This window comes from Schistocerca gregaria, chromosome 4 (assembly GCF_023897955.1).
Source record: "Schistocerca gregaria isolate iqSchGreg1 chromosome 4, iqSchGreg1.2, whole genome shotgun sequence".
Taxonomy (NCBI): Eukaryota; Metazoa; Arthropoda; class Insecta; order Orthoptera; family Acrididae; genus Schistocerca; species Schistocerca gregaria.
The window spans coordinates 116,672,640-116,693,808 of record NC_064923.1 but is presented as its reverse complement, the minus strand read 5'-3'; the positions used below and the strand labels follow the sequence as shown (position 1 = coordinate 116,693,808).

General features: G+C 39.6%; 1 protein-coding gene across 1 annotated transcript in view; it reads right to left on the bottom strand.

The window, feature by feature from the left end:
* LOC126266743 (ubiquitin carboxyl-terminal hydrolase isozyme L5) overlaps positions 1-21,169 on the bottom strand; it is a 57,537-nt gene that overhangs the window by 6,316 nt on the left and 30,052 nt on the right. Inside the window, exons 5-6 of the mRNA XM_049971244.1 lie at positions 3,062-3,259; positions 1,744-1,843 (exon numbers count right to left, since the gene is read on the bottom strand). Of these exons, the coding sequence (XP_049827201.1) occupies positions 1,744-1,843; positions 3,062-3,259 (298 nt within the window). The remainder of the gene's footprint in view (positions 1-1,743; positions 1,844-3,061; positions 3,260-21,169) is intronic.

Genomic DNA, 21,169 nt, shown 5'->3' with positions numbered 1-21,169 from the left:
GGGAAACGTTATGCCACACCTGCTCATGTAGTTTGCAAGAGCTGTTGGTGGACGAGTCGCTTCTGGTCCCATCACATACCACATGTGCTTGATTGGAATCAAGTCCAGAGATGGAGCTGGCTAAGGAAGTTGCAGCACATCAAGCAGAGCATATTGAGCTTCATGGGCAGTGTGCAGAAAAGCATTAACCTGTTGGATCATCATCACTTTCTTGGTCCATGAATGGCAAAAGAGTGGGTCTAACTACATTCTGCACGTACTGAGTGCTGGCTCGCATACCCTCCACTAACTGGCTAGCATACAATCCAGAAATACCAAAGTGAACGAGAGTTGTAGCTTATCGCAAACCACACCACAATGTCAGCGGAGGAGCCAGTGTGTCTTGGATGAATGCCATTCCTTCTTCCAAGTGATCCTCTGACAGCACAAGACGACCTGTACGTGCTTGCAGTCCCATCGCTAATAACAGGTTCGCAGCACCTCATGTTGACATGTATGGGCTCATAAGCCTTCTATCTGTGCTTTGGTAGCTGTATGATGTACCACTGCTGTCTTAGCAAGCATTCGTGCCATGTAAACATCCAGAACATTGTCTATGGTTGTGAGAATGTTCACGTTACCATTGATATCAGCATCGTTACACAACTGATGCAGTGTCCAACTTATGTGGCAATTTTTCGAAAGGACCATCCAGCCACTCTGAAGGCCACAATTTGACACTTTTCAAACTTGGTCAATTTTCTGGAGTAAGCATGAGTACATCACCGTGGCAAGCTTGCCTGCTTGCTTCACATGTTTGCATCACACTGAGCCTTCTGATTGTGAGCATTCCCTATTAAAGGGTACACACAGATGGGCACTCTGGTAGCTATGCCATCTGTTGGTGGACTATGTTGAAATCATTATCAGTACATCTACCATCCCCGATGTGGCATATGCCATCGAAGTCATCTTTCCAGACCCACTATCCTCCCCAGCAATGAGTATGAGAGTCTCACCAGCTTCCAAAGACCTACTGGGTCATGAAATTGCCTCAATTTCAAAATGTTAGTGTACAACACACGATCAATTTAGTTTCAAACGCATATGTTTGAAAAGAGTGTCATTTAATAAAAGATTTCAAACAACATCCATTAGAAAATAAAATACAGTAACTGCGATAATTCAAATTAATGTATGTATAAATTAAGTATTCATTCTCAAAATGTCCAAAATTGAAATATTTAACGACTATAGACAGACTGTATACATACACAAGATTTCATATCGGGGTGTTTGTCCAATAACAGCATTTCAATTGGACACTTACGTTACATGGAACTCACTTCAAAACTTTACACACAGGATAGGTAATTCATAGACTGCAATAGGTTTACTACTTTTGTACAGCCATATGGGTTCCACTTATACACATATCTAACTGAAACACATACCCAATGATGCAGCGGTAGCTTTAGCCACAGCTAAAGTAGTCTTGTCAACATTTGAGAAAGTAAGTCGCTGGACTTAAGCACTTTAGAAAGTAACTGCTGTTTTATTCTGTATCTTTTTATGTGGCTTCTTGGCTACTTTAAATGGTATATTAAGTGTCCAGTTAACAATTTCATATCACTATTTTAAGAAAAAAAATTTGGCTCCCTACTTTAAATGGTATATTAAATGTCCAGTTAACAATTTCATATCACTATTTTAAGAAAAAATTTTTTGGCTCCTCATATTTTCTTAATATTACATTCTGCTTACCTCTACCTGTTTCTGTATATCTTGAATTTTCCTCTCATATATCATCCTTCTGTCTGATACAATTGCCATAAGATTAAAATGAATCTCTCCTTCACTGTACCTGAAATTAAATGGAGCATTATACAAATTACACCATCGGCAGGAAATTCAGAACTGAAAGAAGGGACAATAAGGAAGATTCCATGTCACCAGAACTATTCTCTGCTGCCATAAGAGGATGTTTACAGATAAACTGAAAAATGAGGAAGGAATACATGTTAATGGAATATATGTGAAGCACCTGTTAGCTGAAACATTGTACTCGCCAAGACACAAATACACAAGTGGAATTTAACAGAACAAGTTTGAAAATGGCTTCAAAAATCAATTACAACTAGAAATTCTTAGTCTTGAAAATTAAACAATATAAATTAACACAATGAAGTGTCAATGAAGCAGTAGATGAGTTTTTTATATTTAGGTGCATTGAAAGGGTGGGGGGGGGGTGGGGGGGGGGGGGGGGGGGGAAGGAAGATTAAGGTTCACTGTCTCATCAATGAGATGGTCACTATGGATTGGGCTAAGGATGGATGAGAAGCACATTAAGTGATTTTGGAAGAACAGAAAACCCACATCTGAATGGCTGGACGGGATTTTTCACTGTTCTTTGGGTAAATCAAATTGGGTTTCCAAGTTCTATCTGCCGGAGAAAGAAAAGCTCATGATCGTTTGTATCACAGCTAAGGGTTGCTCAGCAAGCAATCTAGAGGTTCTCATTGGGACACACTAGGGGAGGGGACACACACACACACACACACACACACACACACACACACACACACACACACACAGAGAGAGAGAGAGAGAGAGAGAGAGAGAGAGAGAGAGAGAGAGAGACGCATAAAAAAGCAGACTAGAGTGGAATATTTAATTAGGTGCAAGGTGATAATGAAACAAAGAGGGATGGAGATTCCAAGAAATAACTAGATGATGAAAAAACAGGAGGCTGATAGATGACTTTAAAAAACATGCAGCATCAACATGAATGTCTTAGCCAAAGGCTACAATGCAGGAAGGTATAGAGAAGGTCTTTATCAAGCAGTGGATGTCAAATGGTTGATAATGAGGATCAGCTTTCTGGAAAACTGCAAAAATATTTCAAGTTTAACAAGAAATAAACATATGATTTGTAAGCTGCAACTACACATTTTTGTTTAATATGCAACACCCTAAAAACCACTGATGGTGCTCCAGAATTAGAAACATGTACGCAAGAAAATAGAAACTTATCGCCAATAAACAAATGACGTTTTAAATAAGAAGAATAGATACTACTTACTTTTTAATTCTTTTTTCAATTATAGGTCGCACTACCTCTAGCCAGTCAGCATCAGATGCTACAGGTCCCAGATCTATGGGACCTTCCTTCAAGCCATCTAGTTCATACAGACGGCCTTCTATTGGCACATATCCCACAAAATGATAGACCTCATCATTCTTGGACGCAAGTTTTGATTCATATTCAAATAGAGTTTGCCTGTAAAATATTTTATATTATACGAACCACTGAAGTAATTAAAAAAGGCAAAGGCTAAAAGTAATAATTTACTTGCACTTTAGCTCCTAAGGCACTTGACTGCTGAGGTCATCGGTCCCTAGACTTACACACAAACTTATGCTAACAACAACAACAATAACCACACACACACACACACACACACACACACACACACACACACACACACACAAAAGGTAGGACTTTAACCTCCAGCAGGAGGGGCTGCGCAATCCGTGATAGGCGTCTCTAACCGCACGGTCACTCCGAAATGGCAAATATAATGGGTCACATCATTCAAGATTAATATCTGCCATGGTTGCTTGTTTATGTCAACTGCAAAATTTCTTGAGTAAAACTATCAGTGAAAACAGCTCGTAAAAGACAGTGGTGCCAGGTTTTGTAAATTATGAGAATTTGTTCTTTCTTTTAAAAACAACACACATATTTGCATGCATAGGGGGAGGAGAATCAATTGTCAGAACAGACTACCAGAGTGTATACAGGGGAGAGGAAAGATCCAGGATTTTTCCCGGATTTCCTTGTTAAAAATACACATACCGGGTGAAAATACACTTTTTCCGATATACTTTCCCTCGGACCTGTAAAACCTATAAATCCTTTGAATGGTAAAGGTTTTTATATACTGGCGTAGAACAAATCAGCACTTTAGGAAAAAAGGCCACCATGTGTTTTCGAAAGATCTTTGATGCAGCAACATGTACACTGCATATTTTCATATTACAAAAGTATAAATTCGAATTACACCAAACACTGCATGTTACTTTCCGAAGGATTGAAATCTAGATTGCGATGTGCTTTTGTAAGCCAGTTGTCAAGCGATCTCGCCAGCTGATATTCAGATCATAGAACACGTGATGATGTCAGCCAATAGCAACATCACTGTAAAGTAGTGCGAACACACAAATAGGAAAAGGTAATGGTTTAAATTAATATACATATATACATAGTGTTGCTACAAGAAAAGAAAAGCTTATACATTTAATATTGGTCACTAAGATTAATAAGCTGCAAGAGAAGCTAAGCTTTAACACATAATGATCATTTTTGCGTGTGTTACAATTTAAAGGTACATCACAAAAAAATGCCAGTAAATTTGTTAACAACGACGTAAATGTCTCATCTTCTGGGATCGAAAATATTCTAAATGGTCACCCTCAAAGATATGATTTTTTAATGAGAGTCAAATGCTCTGCGATTTAAGAAATTCATCGGACATTCACGAGCACAGAGTTCATCTTGCATAAAAGGAAATTTACTCTGAAATTAATGCTTTCCAAACAACCATTCGCAATATTTCCCCGCGACCTGTTAGAAACAGAATCGTTTCAGCAGTTGCCACAGCAGTTGCCAGAGCGTGCCAAATAACAGGTGTCGCAGTGCTCGCACAGCTACGATGACGCAGGAAGCCCATACAAACGTGTAAAACATTAAAAGATCTCACATTAGATTAGATTAGATTAGATTAATACTTGTTCCATAGATCATGAATACGACACTTCGTAATGATGTGGAACGTGTCAGGTTAATAAAAGATGTCTGTACAAGAAATTACATTACACAAAATATTGCATGACACTAATGATTAAGGTTTTTTTTTTTTTTTTTTTTTTTTTTTTTACTTACTTACTTTATATCTAAAAATTCAGCCAATGAGTAGAAGGAGTTGTCATCTAGAAATTCTTTTAATTTATTTTTAAATGTTAGTTGGCTATCTGTCAGGCTTTTGATGCTGTTTGGTAGGTGCCCAAAGACTTTTGTGGCAGCATAATTTACCCCTTTCTGTGCCAAAGTCAGATTTAACCCTGCATAGTGAAGATCATCCTTTCTCCTGGTGTTATAGGTATGCACACTGCTATTACTTTTGAATTGGGTTGGATTATTATCAACAAATTTCATAAGGGAATATATATACTGTGAGGTTACTGTGAGGATCCCTAGATCCTTAAATAGATGTCTGCAGGATGACCGTGGGTGGGCTCCAGCAATTATTCTGATTACACGTTTTTGTGCAATGAATACTTTTCTACTCAACGATGAATTACCCCAGAATATGATGCCATATGAAAGCAGTGAATGAAAGTAGGCATAGTAAGCTAATTTACTGAGATTCTTATCACCAAAATTTGCAATAACCCTAATAGCATACGTAGCTGAACTCAGACGTTTCAGCAGACCATCAATGTGTTGCTTCCAGTTTAACCTCTCATCAATGGACACACCTAAAAATTTTGAAAATTCTACCTTAGCTACAGACTTCTGTTCAAATTCTATATTTATTACTGGAGTTTTGCCATTTACTGTACGGAACTGTATATACTGTGTTTTATCAAAATTTAAAGAGAGTCCGTTTGCTGAGAACCACTTAATAATTTTGTGAAAAACATCATTTACAATTACATCACTTAGTTCTTGGTTTTTGGATGTTATTACTATACTTGTATCATCAGCAAAAAGAACTAACTTTGCATCTTCATCAATGTGGAATGGTAAGTCATTAATGTATATCAAGAACAGTAAAGGACCTAAGACCGAACCCTGTGGGACCCCGTGCTTGATAGCACCCCAGTTTGAGGAATCAGCTGTTTTAACATTACACGAACCACTTATTTCAACTTTCTGCATTCTTCCAGTTAAGTATGAATTAAACCATTTGTGCACTGCCCCACTCAAACCATAATGATTTAGCTTATCTAAAAGAATTCCATGATTTACACTATCAAAGGCCTTTGAGAGATCACAAAAAATACCAATGGGTGATGTCCGGTTATTCAGAGCATTTAATATTTGATCAGTGAAAGCATATATAGCATTTTCTGTTGAAAAGCCTTTCTGAAAACCAAACTGACATTTTGTTAGTACTTTATTTTTACAAATATGGGAGGCTACTCTTGAATACATTACTTTCTCAAAAATTTTTGATAGAGCTGTCAGAAGAGAGATTGGGCGGTAGTTGTTGACATCCGACATATCCCCCTTTTTATGCAATGGTTTTACAATGGCATATTTCAGTCTATCAGGGAAAACACCCTGCTCCAAAGAGCTATTACATACGTGGCTGAGAATTCTACTTATCTGTGGGGAACAAGCTTTAAGTACTTTGCTGGAAATGCCATCAATTCCGTAAGAGCTTTTACTTTTCAGTGAGTTTATTATTTTACTGATTTCAGAGGGAGAGGTTGGTGGAATTACAGCTGTTTCAAACTGTGCAGGTATGGCCTCTTCTATTAATAGCCTTGCCTCTTCTAGTGAAGATCTAGATCCTATTTTCTCCACAACATTTAAAAAATGATAATTCAAAATATTTTCAATTTCTGATTGTTTGTTAGTGCACTTGTCATTCAATTTTATTGCACTAAAGTCTTCCTGTGCTCTTGGTTGCCCTGTTTTTATGTCATAAAAGAAACAAGACATTACAGGACACTCCAAGAGCATGTGAATTTTGTGAACTATACTAAAATGCATCATTCGGCTTAAATTGCACATTCGTATGTGAAGATTCAGATGTAAATTTTCTTGAAGTGCCTGTACAGTATTATCTCATGTTTGATTCTTTATTAAGGCATAATGCCATATGTGCTAGAAGATGAAAACATGAACTTGAAATGCAGCTAACAGTTGAAACTAGCCAATAGTGTGGAATTAAACACTTCATTTCCAATAAATTGACTGCCTCAGTGGAAAAGATTAATAAAAGTCAAATTTATTTAACAAACCGACAAAAATAACTTCATTGCTCTGCAAGGCGACCAACGCTTGACTGTCAGAAAGGTGGAAACAAAATAAAATCTGTAACTAATTACACATTTTAGCCTTCCGTGATTATGTGAATGTATTTTAATTCACTTGATAGCGCCCGGCCACAGAAATCCGTTTTGTTTTCATTTGAAGTGAGAGCAATAAACGAAGAGGAAACAGCAAAATCACCTAACGAAAACATGGGTCATGTGGAGACTACTCGGACTGCTCTGTAGATCAGATCCAGATCTAGGATATTTCCGAACCGGTGCAATATTAGATAGTGGCGCCTTTGACACATTTTGCTGTTGGCAGACACTTGTAAGAGCACTGTTGTTTTGTTATTGTATATAGTGAATTTCCTTTGCAAGTTGCCACTTCGGCGACTTGCATGTCAATGGGGATGAAATGATGACAATAAGGACAACACAAACTCATTCCCTGAGCGGAGAAAATCTTCGACCCAGCCGGGAATCGAACTTGGGCCCTTAGGATTGACATTCCGTCGTGCTGACTGCTCAGCTACCGGGGGCAGACTGGTTTCAATTAATACATACATAGTACAGCTAGCATGTGTTACCCTTCAGATATAACAAACACAGATGTGCCAGTACAATTTTAAATAAGACATAAATCGCTGGTCTTCTGGGCCTGAAAATTTTCTCAGTGGCTGGCTCTCAAAAGTGCTGGTTTAAGCAAGGCCCAAATGCTCTGTCAGTTACAAAATTCATTGCACATTCTCAAATGTAAAAGTAAATTTTCTTTGAAGGTAATGCTTCTCTGATGACCATTCACAATATTTTCCCACTACTTGTTAGACATGTAAAAGATGTGACATCACACTCACTGAAAGCAGTTTCATATTTCGAAGTATTGCGTTGTTTTCGTCCCACAGCCTTTGACATATTTTGCTGTTGGCACATGGTTATGTGTGCACTGCGTTTTGATGCTCCAAGTGGCACATTTTCTTTGCAATTTTAAGTTTCATTTCAGTGTTCACCTCTCATTTATGTTTTACAGCTAGATTATTATTTTGCAGTAGTGGGCTAAAGTAAAATTCTTAGAGTACAGTCTTATTAGCCAAAATAACAAAAAAATTAACTGAAAAATAAAACGATGAAGAACTCCTGGAATTCTAAAAAATTCCCAGGTTCTTCCCAGATTTCCCAGTTGTTCCAGGGCAGTATAACCCTGACTACTGAGGTGCTGAAGCACATACTGAAAACTCTTCTTATACGTCTGCTGCAGGTTTTATACATAAAATACACTTATTTAATTTGATTTTGTCAACATATTAGTCGAACTTCTTGAAATAACATTATTTTCAGAGAAACTTAGGGATATTTGCAGAAACAGACGTGTTCTATTCTGAGTGCTCTGCTCCTTTACGTTTCCACAATCTGCCTCTCTTACACAAGTGCCATGAACACCTGTCATTGGCATTTATAAGGAAGTTTCAGGTTCAGCATATAGGGTCCCATCTTTGGGCCTGTGAATCCAATCAGTGGTATGAACATAGTTGTTTCCAGCACAGTGGCATTAATTCTTACCATCATCTGTCACACGATTTTCCCATTCCCCTTGCAAAGCAGGGATTTTATTTTTTGAATTATTACATCTGTGGATACAGCCTGAAATTTGCTGAACAAACGGAGAAGTTACTAATTAACTGTATCCTTTTATTTTACTTGCAACAATCATCACAGAAGTGTTTCAAAATTTAATTATAAGTTCTTGGTAGTCATTAGAGTTTATAGGATTTTTGAATGACTGATTAGCTATTACATGTAATAGTTTTCAAAATGTAAGATTAGCTATTACATGTAATAGTTTTCAAAATGTAAATCATGCCAGGATGCAAGGAGTCTTTCCTGTGTTTATTTACTCGGACAGATGTTTGAAACTGTTTGCCAACCTGGTGCTAAGACAGCTGCCATTTGTTAGCTACACTGTCCCCAGAAAGATGAAGGACAAAATTTGTCTACAAGTATAGTAAAAATACATAAAATCTGTTGAGAAATTTCTGAACAGTATGTCCGCTCCTGCCAAATAAAAGATTCATTACGGAATAACTAAAAAGTCTTTGTTTAGAGTAGAGTCTGATGAGTACTAATGGCTCATCAGGACCAATAGCTGCATTCTGACACATTTGTACAATTGTCGTTGCACGAAAATAAAAGAAGATTCTGTCACCTATCTAGATATATCTGTAAGTAGTCCTAAATCGTACATTCTTGACTAATTTTGAGGTAACAGCTAACCTCTCAATAACCTTATGGACAGACAAGAGTGATGCCTTTTCCAGATTACCAAACAAGCAATTCTAATCAGCAGTCTATTCCGTTACAACCAATACTAAATTTCTTGATCACTGGTTTCTTATGAGAATGGACTCACCGAAGCTAGCTTTTTTTCTGGAAGGTTGTTAATATCCCTTGTTAGTCTATACCAATTGTTAGGAAAGTCTTTCCAAACAAGGCCCCACTTGCCCCCTTAAATCTATTACAGGTGAAAAGTAGCAAGTGTCCTAAAGCTTAGAAGCTAACATGTGCTGTTTCACATCTATTTTCTCACACACTCAGGCCAAGATCAAGGGGTGTGTTAAAAGATTTGTACCTTTCTGATGATACATGTTCCCTGTAACAATATTCCCCCACATAATCAAAAGGTTACGATAATAAATGGCCGACAGTATTGGCCAATTCTATTCCAGAAATACTAGATCTAGCCAAAGGACTCCAATTACAAGTGGGTTAGCTCTCGCAAAGGGGTTAGCAATATACCTCAGGAAGGCAATAATCAGTTAAATTATGTAACTGAAAAGGGGGGGGGGGGGGGAAGGAACCAATGCCATCAGTTTGAAGTACGATTGAAGTCTGCTAACATAGTTTCATAGCTTCAAATAATGGCTCAAGGAATATACTAAAATGTATTGCTCACACAGGGCTCATGAGGATAACATTAGAACTTAGATTCCCACTGGAAGTCGAACAATAATGTGCATCCACGCTGAAGGTTGCGGACATATTGCCCATTGAGGCGAATCATTTATATTAATGTGTGGTGTCTGTTCTTTTGGACAATATGACATTTGTTCAACAAATGTCAGACTGTATCCATAAATATAATAATTCAATCATAGCTCTCAAAAACCATTCAAATCATCATAAATTACAACAATTAAAAAGTCAAGAATGATGAGGTGATTCAAAAAACCACATAGCTGTATGAAGGTGCTTTTTGCCACTACCAGTTTCATATCAGTACAGATGCATTTTCAGGTTTATATAATTACATTTCCATAATGTAGATGGACAGAGTCAAACCACAACATCACAATAAAACTGAGTACATGCAAAGATGCTTGTCGATATGTACAAAACATGAGTATTGAACAAGCCAGGCCAGGTAACACACTTTACAAAGGATATTCCGAAAGTTTTGCAATATGACGCAACAATAAGTCGCAGAAGGTTGGTTGTTGCTGTGTTTTGAGAATACTTCATACTTGCATTGTAGCAGCTATGTCGAGTGTGTGGGCACAGCCATTCACTAGCAGGGCTAGTTTGAAGTGTTTGCTATGGCATTGTGGTCATGAAGTGGGATGGAGGCAGTTTTGCTGCATAACTTCACACATGGTTTAGACATAGACCACGTGCTTTAAGAAATTACTTTTGCACTCACTGATGTGTGTCTACTTTGTACAACTATATTCCGATGGTACAGAGAATTCCATAGAGGAAATTTCACTCTAGAGGACACTGAAAGGGCAGGAAGGCCACGATCAACATTTACAAAGGAAAACATTCACGCTGTGAGGAAAATGCTACAAAGACAGGCGAGTGGCCTATAAGCAGCAATTCATTCAATTCTACATGATCATTTCCAAGTTAAGAAACTTTGTTGTTTCTGGGTGCCGCACAGACTGATGGAAGAGCAGATGACTCGGGAGATGTTAAAGAAGTTTTCTAAGGGACATAATCAGTATGTGAATAACATCCTGACAAATGACAAGACTTGGCTGTACTATGAGGTGGCGACTAAGACTCAAGACAAAGTTTGCATCTTTGAAGATTACAACATACCTGTAGTTGTCAGAATATCCTGATCAGTAAAGAAGAAAATGGTAGCTGTTTTTTCAAATCGAGTGGAATTGTGGAGCTTGTTGTTTCAGACACACAGAAGACCGCCACAACTAAATGGTACACTGAACAGTGCCACCAAAAATAAACCAATCTTTGAAAAACCTGTGGCCAAAGTCAATAGTGGACACTTGGTTCCTCCAGCACGACAACGCTCCAGCTCCCACGCCATAGCAAAACATCCCTAGTACACACACACCTCAGCAAAAGTCTGCAGTCTCACAGAGTTTACTTACAATGACTTCTTATACACACACACACTGAAAGTTGTACACCTTATTAACAAAATAAACGTGATTCTTTCCGAAAACAAAAACGATTTGGCTACAAAAAATCATTACAATACAAAGCAGGATCTCTCTCAAGTGTATATCTTGAAAAGAAAAACGGTGAAAATCTTTATTCATCATGATGATGATTATCCGTCTTCAGTAGTGAGCATGTCCTCCCCCCAATGAGAGTTAGTTGTTCAACTCTGCGAGGCACACTCTAGATGAGACCATCAAGTTTATCTTGGGGTACGAGGTCCCAATCCTCAATGGCAGCTTCAGTGAGGTCCTGAAGATCGTCAGGTTGATTCGGATATTATGCAATACTCAGTTGCATTCATGTCTGGACACATTGCTGGCCAATGCATACACTTGATGTTGCATCTTTGAAAATACTGAGACACTGCTAGAGTAAAGTGCGATCTTGGATTGTCATTGACTAGAGTGAATCTGTCAATGACTTCACGTTTGTAGCTCCTTACAATCATTTGCAGAACTCTTGGAGGTATCATGGACCAGTCAAATTACCATACATGGGAATTAGAGGGGTCTGCCATTCCGTCATTATCGCTACCCACAAAATTACACTTCCACCTGCAAATGGATCGACTCCTGAATGTATTGGAGTTCTTGGTGTCATCTAGTGCTTCTCCAAACACTAACATATCAAACATGACGTTACCCAATACTACAATGGTCCAATGTCAATGTGCTACAGCCCAGGTCGTTTGACTGAATCGGTTCTATTGGTTCAATGCAAAACTTCTCATGGTCCTCTGGAATGAACACCACCCTCATTCAATTTTCTGCACACTGTTTGACAAATACCTGTCACCCAGTAGAAGGAACTGAGTAGCACCGTGGTGTAGTGGTTATGATACTAAACTGTTGCATGGAGGGTCGTGAGTTCAAATGTACAATTTTAACTTCTATATTCAGTTCAAGTACATTCTAGAAGTATCCACAAATGTCAAGAATCATTGTACTGGAATTTTCTGAAGCTGAATGTATTCTGTATGTATTCTGGGCAGAGGCAGTTCGCTCCATGTTCTTGTACGTGCAAGTGCTGAATAAACCTTCGTAAAATGAAGTTAGTGGTCGTCATTCAGCTAATTACGGCTTCTTCTACGTGATATTATAATGGTGGAGGTGCTGGGTATTGGAACTTGTGATAGCGCACATTATTGATGACACAGTGGCTCCCATCAGGCCACGACAGAGCCGCCATTTATGAGGCGAGAAACCCGAGTTCGAGCCATATTCAATAGATTGCAATATACCAGAGACAGAAGAAGAAGAAGAAGAAGAAGAAGAGGACATTACTATGACAGCAACTGTGTGTCACCACATGAGATATCTTTCCGGGTTCTCTGGTGACTGGCCAAGATCCAAACAAGTGGCTGAAGGTATATGAGTGTATAGCCAAAATTTAACAAATGGGGTGATACCATGTGTTTGGCTAACGTATTTATCTACATGGAGGGCACTGTCAAACAATGGTATGAGAACAACACGGAGAAATTCACAAGCTGGGAAGTATTCCAGGTGGAACTGTGCAAGTATTTCAGCGATACACGATGACAGACATGCAAGGCTGAAAATAAAGTGCAGGCACAGTGTCCAGGAGAAACTACAGCATCCTACATTCAAGACGTCTCTGAGTTGTGTAAAATAGTGTCTCCTAGAATGAAGGAGGAAGATAAGGTTGCACCTCTAATGAAGAGTGTTGCTGAGGACACGCATCAAGCCCTACTCCTGAAGGTTTCAACAGCAGACGACTTCATAAAATGGTGCCAATATATCGAGACAATGCATCAAAAAAGAATTACATGCAAGAAGTTTGAATGGCTTCCAAACACTGTATCAATGTCCGTGATGGAAGAAGCAACTAATTTCACAAGTGTTCATCAGATAGTGAGAGAGGAAGTTCAGAAGACACTCAGATTGCACGGTGAGCAAAAAACCGAGACACCTCACTTCAAGAGACCATAAGGGAGGAAGTGGAACAGACACCGAACCCCATCTATTGTCCTTCATTTCCCTTTAAAACGGCAAAAAAGTCGCGACCAAGGCGGATTTACGTTCCTACAATGCCGCATGAAGAACCTGTTTGGGCACCAAGGAAGACTGACGTCTGGAGGACCCAGGATAACCAACAGTACGTTTCTACTGCGGACGACCTGGACATGTGATGCGCTACTGTTGAGAAAGGCGGCAGATATTTGATGACGTCCGCACCAGAAGACAGCAGACCGATCTTAGCCGACGCCAACTCCAGGACGACGAAAATGAACAAGAAGATATGGGTGCAGGATGACGAGGGTCACCACTGCCGCAAGCTAGCTGCTGGAGAGGGCGCTCCCCAACATGCCGATCAAGGTCTCCATCGCCATTTAGAAGCTCCTGCCGATCACGTAGCCACCGCAACATGGAAAACTAAAGGGTGCGGCTTTCCTTGGAGGTGAGACTGCCAAAGAGAAAAATCCTCCGCTGTCAATCACTACAAAAATGACAAGAAACTAAGTTGATATCCTCATGGATGGCAGACCAGCCCAAGCTTTTGTGGACTATGGAGCTTAATATTCAGTCATTTCAGGGAAGTACCGTCACGAGTTGCAGAAAACCATATTTGTCGACAACAAAACATCTCTGCTGAAGGTGGCTAATGGGAAATATGTAAAACTTACAGGAATATGTACTATTTGTGTGGGTATAAGTGGCCATATACAACCCTTAGAATTTATCAACTTACAAGAGTGTAGTCATGATGACATTCTCGGATGGGACTTTTTGAAAGCTTCTCAGGTAATTATAGATCGTGGTTGTTCGAAGATTATGCTAGACTAGATGAGATACTGTAGACAGGAAGATGCGCATCCGAGTATGTGGAGACTATGTGCTGGATGAAGTGATCAGTCCTGCAGTCAGCGGTATAAAGGTAACTGTCATGTGGCATGCCATGTGTCAACCCATTGATCTTGTAGTGGAATGTAAGAGAAGTATCCCTCTGCAGAATAACTTGGTCATATCAGCCTCTGTAGTCTCATTTAACAAATGGATTCGGTGAATTGTGGATAGTGAACTGTCGCCGAGAACTGCAGATCCTACCAAGACGTGTTTGCATAGCAAACGCTGAGCCGTTAATTGCAAAACATCTGAGCGTCATAGAAACCTCCCATGCTGAGTCTGTGGGCAAAATTAGTGCTACCACTATGAGACAAGCTCTCCTAGCTTGACTAACACCAAATCTCATTAAGGAACAACAGAAGAAGCTACTTGCCATTCTTCAAGAGTTCTCTTAACACTTCAATCCACAGGTGGAGAGCAAATTAGACAAATTGACGGTGATGCACTGGAGTAGCACTGAAGACCATCAACCAATAAGCCAGAGAGCATACCGTGTGTCAGCAATGGAACGTCGAGTAATTCGCAACGAGGTAGAGAAAAAATGCTGAATGACATCATTCAGCCTTTGCAGAGCCCATGGTCATCACCAGCGATCGTCATCAGGAAGAAGGATGGCAGTTAGCACTTTTGTGTTGATTACAGGAAGCTTAATAAGATAACCAAAAAGGAAGTTTACCCTCTTCCATGAATTGACGATACATCAGATAGTATGAAGGGGTTAAGTTTTTCTCAACCATGGACACGTGCTCGGGATACTGGCAAACTGAAGTAGATGAGGCTTATCGTGAGAAAACTGCAGGCATCACCCCTGAGGGCCTGTATGAGTTTAAGGTAATGCCGTTTGGTTTGTGTAATGCACCAGCAACTTTTGAATAGATGATGGATAATCTTCTACATCACCTGAAGTGGATGACGTGTCTTTGTTATTTAGATGACATTACAGTGTTCTCAGAGACATCTGATGGACATACAAAAAGACTGAGGGCCATTCTTAAGTGTATCCAACAAGGCAGACAAACTTAATTCAAGAAAGTGTCTCTTTGGAGCAAAAGAAATCAAAATACTTTGACACCTTGTGTCAAACGAAGGTGTGCGGCCAGACCCAGAAAAGGTGAGTGGAATTTCCTAAAAGTATTAGAGATGTGAGAAGCTTCCTCGGATTATGTTCTTATTACCATCATTTTATCAGACTTTTGTATCAAAACCAGATCACTCCAAGAGTTGCCAAAAGTCAATGCTAAATTTATCTGGGGTGGTGCTCAACAAGATTATTTCGATGTGCTGTGAGAAGTTCAGAGGACTGACCCTGTACTTGGTCTGTATGATGAGAGAGCACCTACAGAATTACACACAGATGCCAGTGGGTATGGGGTCAGTACAGTTCTGGTACAAATTTCAAATGGAAAAGAGAAGGTTATAGCCTATGCTTCTAGGACCTTACAAAAGATGAGAGAAACTACTCAACTACAGAAAGTTAATGACTTGCTGTGATCTGGGCCATATGCAAATTTCGACATTATCTCTATGGAAGGCCAGTCACATTTGTTACAGACCATCATTCACTTTGTTGGTTGACAGGTCTTAAGGATCCAACAGGACGACTAGCCAGGTGGGCACTAAGTCTTCGAGAGCATGACATTACCATAGTGTACAAGAGAGGAAGAAAACACCAAAATGCAGACTGTGTCTCAAGAAGCCATGTGCAAGACCATCAAGACTTTGATGAAGACAGTGACTGTCTCGCTGCACTACAGGATCTCTCTGATGAGCAGAAGGAGTATGTCAAGTGTATCTCAAATTATGCTTGCCTTAAATCGGTCAGAGGTAGTTAATGGATTGCTTGGCAAGAAAAACTTTCATCCATTTGGAAAGATGTGGCTATCAGTGATTCCTAAACACATGTACTTAGATGTTCTACAGAAATTCCATGACACACCTGAGCCCAAACATTTAGGATTTATTAAGACAAACGATGGGACCCGAAAGAGATTTTTCTGGCCAGGTTTATTTAGGAGTGTCCTTAGTATGTGTTGCACTGTCTACAGTGCCAGAGGAGAAAGGCAGTTCCTCAGAAACCACTTGACCGACTCATACCAATGCCACCAGCCAAAATGCCTTTCCAGCTTGTTGAGATTGACCACCTCGGATGATTTCCAAAGTCTGCTAGTGGCAATAGATGAATTATTGTTTGCACTGATTATCTGACACGCTATGCCATTACAAAAGCCGTGAAAGCACACGAAGCATCCGAGGTAGCCAAATTCATCGTGGAAGACATTGTATTAAAACATGGTGCCCCAAGGTTGTTAATTACGGATCGAGGGAAAGTCTTTCAATCGAATCTTGTGACAGAGATGAACTGTTGGTGCAACATTACTCATCACATGACAACACCCTACCATCTGCAAACTAGCGGGCTTACTGAACGCCTTAATAAGACCTTGGCCGACATGCTATCAATGTTTGTCATGTTGAGCAGAGCAACTGGGATCAGGTGCTACCTATTGTGATGTTTGCCTACATCACCGCCAAACAAGACACCACAGGATTTACGCCATTTTTCCTGGTGCATGGGCGTGAGATGACTATGACGATGGACAGCGTGTTTCTGTTACATGCTGAAGACGTGGATGACAACTACATCGGTCAGGTGTTAACCAGAGCTGAGGAAGCTCGGCAGTTAGCTCAACTCCACACGCTACAGGCTCAAGGTATGACATGAGCCACCGCCCTGTTGTCTACCAGCCTGGTGACCTTGTCTGGATCTTCACTCCTGTTCGGAAGGTTGATCTCTCTGAGAAGCTCCTCAGGCACTACTTTGGAAGACAGCTGTCTGATGTTACTTTTGAAGTTGAAGATTTGAAATCCGACAAGACGACAAAAGATCAGAGATATGGTCCAAGTCTTTCGAGTGAGGCGCTACAAGAATCCTCCAACTCAGGGTAAATTAAAAGCTCCAGCTTCTTCTACACAACATTATTTCTGTCGGTTGTGGTGGGTGCCTGCAAGCCAACAGTTGGAGGCAATGATCATGCATTGGTGTTGTTATATGAGGATGACCATTGTGAGGTCTATAATTCGCATTTTCCGTCTCTCTCTACTTCCTCCACATCTTAGACACACCACTTTGAGCAACATGTAACCAATCGACAACATCTTGCTGTGTATGCACTGCTGAAAGTAAGCAACTATTCAGATTTTATCGAATTGATGTACGGCTCACGTGGCATGTTACTGCAGTGCTGAACACAAACTAGATGAAGCTGGTGTTGATACTGGACTGTTCACAGTGTGCTGCGGTGGCAGTGGTATGTCTACATGACTGGGAAACGGCCACAAAGTAAACACCATCCAGTATATGAGCCCTAAATGGATAATGCTTGCAGTGCCAAGGTCAATAAGACCTATAGTATCATATACTCCATCTTACAATACTATTTCAAACTTTTGTTGAGCAGTATATTATAACTGCTGAATGAGCCAGGCTAGATAGCACCAGCTGTTTAAAAACCACTGAAATAAAACTTATAATCCAGTGTAATGAGTACACTTCTGCAAAATTGCTAACAGGCTGATGTAGTGTAAGCAGCCTCCTTGCAGGTGCTCATGTGTTTAACACCCTCTTTACCAGGCCTATTTTATGTACCAATCCCTAGAAACCAGGCAATTTTGTCAATATTTAGAAAATCACTGCATCAAATCTACTTTTTGGATTGTGGCAAATTTGGTACTATTTTGAAGCTGCACTTTTCACCTTTAATTCTGTGGAAAAAAAAAAAAAAAACTACTTTGGGATTCTCAGCTTTAAGGTACAGTTATAGAAATCACATAGGTGTTTTTAGGAATTTAGGAAAGTCATGTGGATAAGAGAATGGAGTTGTTATTTATTTTTAACTAATATTATGCCACTACATAACATCTTTCTGTCAGTCTACAATAACTGCATACAAATTTCACACAGAATCATATTGTTTTTTACTGTGGAAAATTCTGAAGCAAGATTCTAGGCAGAGTGAAGCACCACACTGTTCACATTCGTACCGTGTCTCTTTGCGAGAAGCTTTGCCATTCTCTTTCTTAATCCTGTCACTGCACATGTGACACACACGAGCAGCATATTTCTTTGTAGTCGGAGGTATGTGCTGCAAAAAATGTCTCTTTGTTAGCCGACCTACAGTTCCTTCATTCCTTTGTATGACTTCAAGTGTATCATCTTCAACAAGATGAGCTGCAATCACTGTTATGAAGTCTGTTATTGTTAGTTTCTTGTTGTGCACTGCATTGTATAGCCAAAAAGTATTTAATACTCCCATCAGCAGCAGAAGGAAATATAACTTTCACCACTATTTCACTGTTCTGTGCTGGAATGGATTGTACTGCAGGCGCTGGTCTACGATATCCACTCCAATTTTATTCAGATTGTAATCCAGTACCTGAAGTGGTTTCATTACTACAGACCCATTGTTCTTAGTATGCGTACCAAATGTGGCCTGATGTCTTGTAGACAATGTATACACGTCCGTCGTATCCTTCCACTTCATTGCTAATACATTATCTTTATGCCGAAAAGACATTTTGCCCTTTCTCAGATTATTAGATACTAAACCTTTAGGTAATCCTTTCCTACATTTGCCCACAGTACCAACAGCTCCAGTACCTTTGTCAGCCAGTCTTTGAAAAGCTCTGGACTGGAATAATATCGGTCTAAATACACAGTATGACCTTTATTCAGCAAGCTGTCATCAGACAACAATCGCAATACAACAACGGATGACGAATTGTCAACAATATGCCTACCAGCATAAACTTCAAAGTTTACAACATAGCCACTACTGGCTTCAGCAGCATCATAAACCTTCAGTCCATACTTATGAGATTTATTTTGCATGTAAACACAGAAGCTCACACAACCTCGAAATGGCCGTATACATTCATCAATTATCAGTTTTTCTGAGGGACGATATGCCTGGATACATAGCTTCAAATTCTTATAATAAGGTAAAACTTTATAAAGTGGGTGAAATCCATCTTTACCCCCCCCCCCCCCCCCTTGTTGAATTGTCAACAAGACGCAAGCACAACAGTATCGGAGTAAAACGCAAATGACTCATAACTTGGGGACAGAAGTTACAACTAAGAACAGGGTTAGTGCTCCAGTGGTCCACAATTTTTGACTTTCTTGAAATACACATGTGGAAAAGCATACCCAAGAAACGCCTCATCACACTGGCTTCCACGAACTCAAAACTGAATTAGGCTTCACGTTATTTCCTCTTCTTTTCTACTGGATTGTCTGTGATACACACAAATTAGTCTGTATCTTGAGTTCTTTTACGTCACTGTCCGAAAGGAACACTTGACTGCAATCCAGTACAGAACTTGAGTCATCAATATTCACTAGAATCTGCTTGGGCGTAGTGTTGACAGGCAGAGGTCGGTAGGTGTCAAATTCAGTCTAGTTAACATCTGTTGGATGTGACGCAGCCGCTGGATTTGAAGTAACACCTTCAACATCATTCACATCTGCATCTGAAAGCTAGCTGTTGTTGATATCGCTCTCTAAAAGGAATATCACATTATATGTAACTACATATATCTCTTACACAGGACATGTTCAGCAGAAATGTGTGCCACTATCATTCATCAAATCCGCGATATCCGAGTCTGATAAACACTGCCAAGACATAATTACAAACATGAAATAACACAACGACGTAAGGAAGACTGAGAACACAAAGATAAGTTTTAACATGAGTTACAGTGCTGCAAACAACACTGCTGTGCCATCTATGGATGCATTTTATTACTAAACACCTGTAAAACGTATAATGTTGGCCAAACCCGTAGAAATAATGTTGCAGTGTTTTGCATTAAATTAAATGTAGTGGTCCGTAAATTTTACGGGTCTGGTGATTCTCACTCGATACTAGGCCTGTAAATTTTATGGGTTTGGAACTTAGAGTGTTAATTTGTTTTTCTCTGAGGCACCATGGCCTTCTGCCTTCCAGTGTATTGCTGGCTTCCACAGTCTGTGTACACTCCATCAGCCTGTTAGCAATATAGCAGAAGTATAAGTTACACACAGGATTGTAAGTTTTACTTCATTGATTTTTATACAGCTGGTGTCTACTATATTATAATATAGCATATGGGGTGATATCTACCCTAGCTCATTCAGCGTTTATGATCTGTACATGTAGACAAGCATATCTGGGTGTACTCAATTTTATTATGACGACCCTCGTAGTGGTTTGACTCTTTAATGTGGATAACTTCCTGAAAGATGGGACTCCATAACTGTCCATCTATATTATGGGAATATAATCATAATAAACCTGAAGATACATCTGTACTGATATGGAGCTCTTACTTACAAATAAAGTACCTCCATACAGCTATAGGGCTTTTGAGAACATCTTATCATTCCTGACTTTTTAATTGGTATAGTTTATGATAATTTGGATAGTGGTTGTGTTATTTGTAAGGGCCCTGAGAGGTGGTTGCCCTCCCCATAAAGTTGTTTATAATAATTCAAAAAATTAAAACAATGCTTCGCAAGAGGAACTGGCACAAAGGTGGGGTGGCCAGTACTGGCCCTCATTTATTGAACAAGGAAATTCGCAACAAAAGTGAATGACTAGAAGTTGTAGACCGGAAAGGTTGTGAAATTGGCGAGCCCTTCAAAAAGAGAGAAACCATGCAGCAAATGCAAGTGCGGAACATGAAGTAACAACGGTTTTCATATCTGCATAGATAATTTTGCTACCTGCGATTCACTGTTATTTGTTTCAGAGTCAACAAGCACCATGGCCACA